Raw genomic sequence first — 4,586 nt, 5'->3', positions numbered from 1 at the left:
ACTGCCTTTTGTTTCTGTAGAAGGCATCTAAACCCAGGGCTTTGCTGGTTTCAGGAGAGACTCTGCTAGTCATTCTTCCCGCAATGGCTCCTCTCACCAAGCTTGGATTTTTGTTCTTTTTTGATTAAAGGAGGTTAGCTTCCACTCACCGTTTGTCTGCAGGCTTTGTTAAATGGATACTTCCACAACAGCATCAAGCCCAACTTGTTTGACCTGGTTCCTTGTCTTTTGTTGCTTATGTAGGTCCAGTGGTCAGTGAGGGCAAGGACAAGTGTGGAGGCATGAGCTTGTGGGTGGAGCTCACCAGGATTTCCATATTTAATACTTGAAGTCAAATTAAAACCGGTGTACTTAACAATGTCTCTCCAACAGTTTGTGTGCTGTTTCTCTGTGATCGTCGCTCTCTTGTGCAAAGGTGAGAAATTGATTTTATTTGCAGTACTACACTATTTTCTTATGGGCTATAGCTTATAAGAAGAGCGGAAAGATTAATACAGAGATACAAAACATTAAACATTAGTCACATTTTTTTCTGCCAGGTTACTATTAAAGGGCTCACTTGGCATATTCCCTGTAAATTGCTGTAGGACAGGAAAGTCACATTGTGTTATTTTACATAGATATTTCCAATTTATTCATCAATAAACTGGCAACTATGTGTTTAGCACGTGTTCAGCAGAGCTAAATTCAGTAACCTAATAAAAACCAATGTTTATAAGGGAAGAGACGATACTGGCACAGGTGCAAATGAAAAAATCTTTGATTTATTTGCTGTTGAATAAATAAATAAAAGTGAATTGTTAGCAGACAATGATATTAGAAATTGAATTTTTAAAATACATGGGCAATATCATAAGATGTAATATAACATAATATAGTATAAGATAATAAATTTAATTTGCTATTGGAAAAAATACTTTTAAATTTCCTGGAAGGACAGTTTTAGTTTAGTTATGTTTTAAATCACTCACTTTTCCTAAAATTCTGTGAGCAGGTTCAATTTCAGTTTTTACATATTTGTTTCCCCTCTCTCTGATCCATGCTGACAAAAGTAAATCGTGATGTGCAATACACTGTTTTAACTAGTTATCGCTGTTTCAATTTTCAGATGCTCATTCACAGCAGCCCGGTAAGCATCCAAGAACAATTTTACACATTCTGCAAGCTTCAGGTTTCAAAATGATTATTTCCTCCTCTATAATAGACGATAGACGATACTCCTACCATTTGTTTCAGCAACAAAGGAGTGCTCTGAGTCTTTTTCATTTGACATTAATCCTACAGTCCACACCCTTGAATACACTTTTTGTTAAGTTAAATATTAAATGCCAAAGTTATGAAACTATGAACAATGACTAAACATATTGGTTTTACGGCAAGGACAGGGTACAATGGCAACATATTTTGGGGGGAGGTTTGAAAGTTGACTTACAGTCAGTGGAGTTTGTTGTATAATCAGCATGTTTTAAGAATCTTTGCATCTTTCTTAGTAAAGGCCCTTGCAGGCAGACACAATCAAAAACAACATGGCAGATAAATTGCCAAACATTACACCTAAAACAATAAGGAATGCTCTTTGCTTTACCAGTAAGTGGTTTTTATTGTGGCTTATCAGCGTACTCACCATTTAACTTGCATCCATTTTTATTTATCAGCATGCGGCATGGCTGCAAAAAATAGCAGAATTGTAGGAGGTCAAGATGCACCCCCAGGAAGTTGGCCCTGGCAAGTAGCTTTATCCATTTTTGGCAGTTTAACCTGTGGAGGGTCCCTCATCACCGACCAGTGGGTGTTGACGGCCGCTCACTGCAGTTCATTGTAAGTCACCATTGTAAGTTTCCATTTTTAGTAATAATAATGTTTCTGCATGGTGTTGCAGGAGTTAGCACTGTTTCCTGACTTCAGAAAGTTCTGGGGGGGGGGGGGGGGGGGGGGGTTTTAGACTTGTGATTTGTAAGAAAATGGATAATGTTGCACTTGTCTGGTTATCATGTGGTCCCTTTTTTTAAGCTATTTTTTTGGTTCTAATGACTGATGGCTAATACTAACATGTATAAAAGGCCTTGAAGAAACTGTTGCTGTTGCTTTGATTTGACTCTAAATAAATAGCACATTAAATCACAGCGAGATGAGAAACTTTCCATCAACTGGAAATATATATATATATTACTGCGATTGTTACTAAGGTGACTGTTATAATGGTCAACATAAGACGCTATGAAAATAACTATATATTTTTTTCCGTTTTGTCAAGTCTTGAACTCTCCTTCACAAAGGTCCATCTGGGTCGCCACAGCCAGTCAGGTTTAAACCCAAATGAGGTGACACGGACACTTAAAAACATTGTTTGCCATCCCGACTACAACCTTTTAACAATTGAGAACGACATATGCCTCCTGAAGCTGTCAGCTCCGGTGAATTTCACAGACTACATTCAACCCATCTGTTTAGCCTCAGAAAACAGCACTTTCTACAATGGGACCAGCAGCTGGGTCACTGGTTTTGGTACTACGGAAAGTAAGTTACAAAAAATTTTGTTTATTTTACTTTACTTACTTTATCAAGGTTCAAAAGAAATAGTGACGCTTAGTATGATGTACGGTTTGGAGATGGTGGCTTTAACAAGAAGGCATGAAGTTGAGCTAAAGATGTCTAAGGAGCTTGGAAAGAAAAGCATCTGGACTCCTTTAAGTGGCTTGAAGACGTTTCAACTCTCATCCGAAAAGCTTCTTCAGTTCTAGGGTCAAATGGTGGAGATTCCCAAATTTAAGCCCTGTGGCAGTGTCCCCCCAAGAGGGACAATGGACCCCCTAATGATCCTCTATCTAATCACATGAGCCAAGGGGGGACACTCTTGGGGGGTTACTCCCACAAGGCTTAAATCTGGGACTCTCAATCATTTGACCCATGAACCGAAGAAGCTTCTCAGATGAGAGGTGAAACCTCTTCAAGCAACTTAAAGAAGTCCAGACGCTTGTCTTTCCACGTTCCTTAGACTATGATGACCTGGATGACTGAGAACCTTCATAGACATACTGAGCTAAAGATGTTTCGAATTTCATTCATGAGACCATCAGAGGGACAGCTCAGGTTGAGCGGTTTGGAGACATAGTTAGACATATGGTTTATACATTGGAGAAGAGGTGCACAAGAGGGAACATGTTGGACAAAGGGTATTGAATATGGAGCTGCCACGCAGGAGAGAAAAGAGCAAGACCACAAAAGAGCTTCATGGGTGTAGAGGAGGACATAGCAAGAAAGAATGCTAAGAATAGCATGAGACTGAGGCAGATGATCCACAGTGGAGGGAGAAGAAGATGGTGCTGGCTTCTTTAATAAAAGCTCTTGCATTTGAATTTTTTCCAATTAGGTAATGGTTCACTTTCCAACATCCTGCAGGAGGTGAATGTACCAATAGTGGGAAACAACGAGTGCAAATGCTACTATCAAGACTTCAGTGAGATCACAGAGAACATGATCTGTGCTGGGTTAAAAGCTGGAGGGAAGGATTCATGTCAGGTAACACCCACTGTTTGTTTTCAAGATAGAGTGGGATGTTAATTCAACAAATGCTGCTAGTTACTTTTTAAGGAAGTAACGCATCATGTTACTTCATTAATTCATGTAGAAATCATTTGTTACACTACTTGTTACATTACTGCATCATGGCCTCTTACTCAGACATGCAAATAATCTGTTTCATGTTGACACGATCCATACTTCACCAGGATTGATCTTACTGAGACAAGTCAGGACCTCTACAGGACGCCTATCTGTCTGAACTTTTTCTTTTTACAGGGAGACTCCGGGGGACCACTTATGACAAAGAAAGAATCAGTCTGGGTCCAAAGTGGAGTTGTGAGCTTTGGTGATGGCTGTGCTAAGCCTATGAGACCTGGGATCTACACTCGTGTGTCCCAGTACCAGAAATGGATCAGCGACACCGTCACTGGCAAATCACCAGGCTTTGTTACCTTCACCTCGCCAGGCACTGATAGTGATTTAGACTTCACTTGTCCGATAGATGACAGTGTGTTTGACAGTGGTGAAAACCTGATCCACTTCACTCACTTCACCTCTCTCTGTGTTCTTGTTGTGTTGCTCCAAGTGTTTGTTGGAAGTGGTGGAATTTAACTCATCACATTTACTCAAGTCCAGCATTGAAGCTTGAAATAATTTTTCTTTATGAAACTTTATAACCTAGAGGTGAAGGCTATGCTTTTTATTCTAATAGATTTATGGGGGAGCTTCAGTTTCAACTTACCCAATTTAGGATTTGAGTATTTGAGAATACACAATTTAATTTTTTTTATAAATGAAGCACTAGGTATGAAAGTAATGGTAAATATTAAAAAATAGTTGAGTCAGTGAGCATATTAGACATTATAACACAGAATAACTTTTATCTGAAAATGTAACATGTTTACCTATCTCTACTGTCTAAAATATTGTGAATTGCTTTACTCTGTCTTACTTCATTTTAATCATTTAAGACATTTTAATGATTAAAGCAGTGGTTCCCAAACTTTTTTTGCTAGGCTCCCCTTTGTTTTACAAGAAAAATGTTCCCCCCCCCCACACACACA

General features: G+C 39.0%; 1 protein-coding gene across 1 annotated transcript; it reads left to right on the top strand.

Moving 5' to 3' along the window:
• Nucleotides 1-357: 357 nt before the first annotated feature.
• Nucleotides 358-4,344, top strand: LOC148104089 (serine protease 27-like). Its single transcript, XM_087835457.1, has 6 exons — nt 358-415; nt 1,109-1,129; nt 1,656-1,818; nt 2,255-2,517; nt 3,371-3,519; nt 3,799-4,344. The coding sequence occupies exons 1-6, from the start codon at nt 358-360 to the stop codon at nt 4,132-4,134; spliced, it is 990 nt and encodes a 329-aa protein (XP_087691583.1). The 3' UTR covers nt 4,135-4,344.
• The last annotated feature ends 242 nt before the right edge of the window (nt 4,345-4,586 follow it).

The sequence above is a fragment of the Neolamprologus brichardi genome, chromosome 3 (genome assembly GCF_056152115.1).
Source record: "Neolamprologus brichardi isolate AB-2024 chromosome 3, ASM5615211v1, whole genome shotgun sequence".
Classification (NCBI taxonomy): domain Eukaryota; kingdom Metazoa; phylum Chordata; class Actinopteri; order Cichliformes; family Cichlidae; genus Neolamprologus; species Neolamprologus brichardi.
This window is presented reverse-complemented; position numbering and strand designations above follow the sequence as displayed.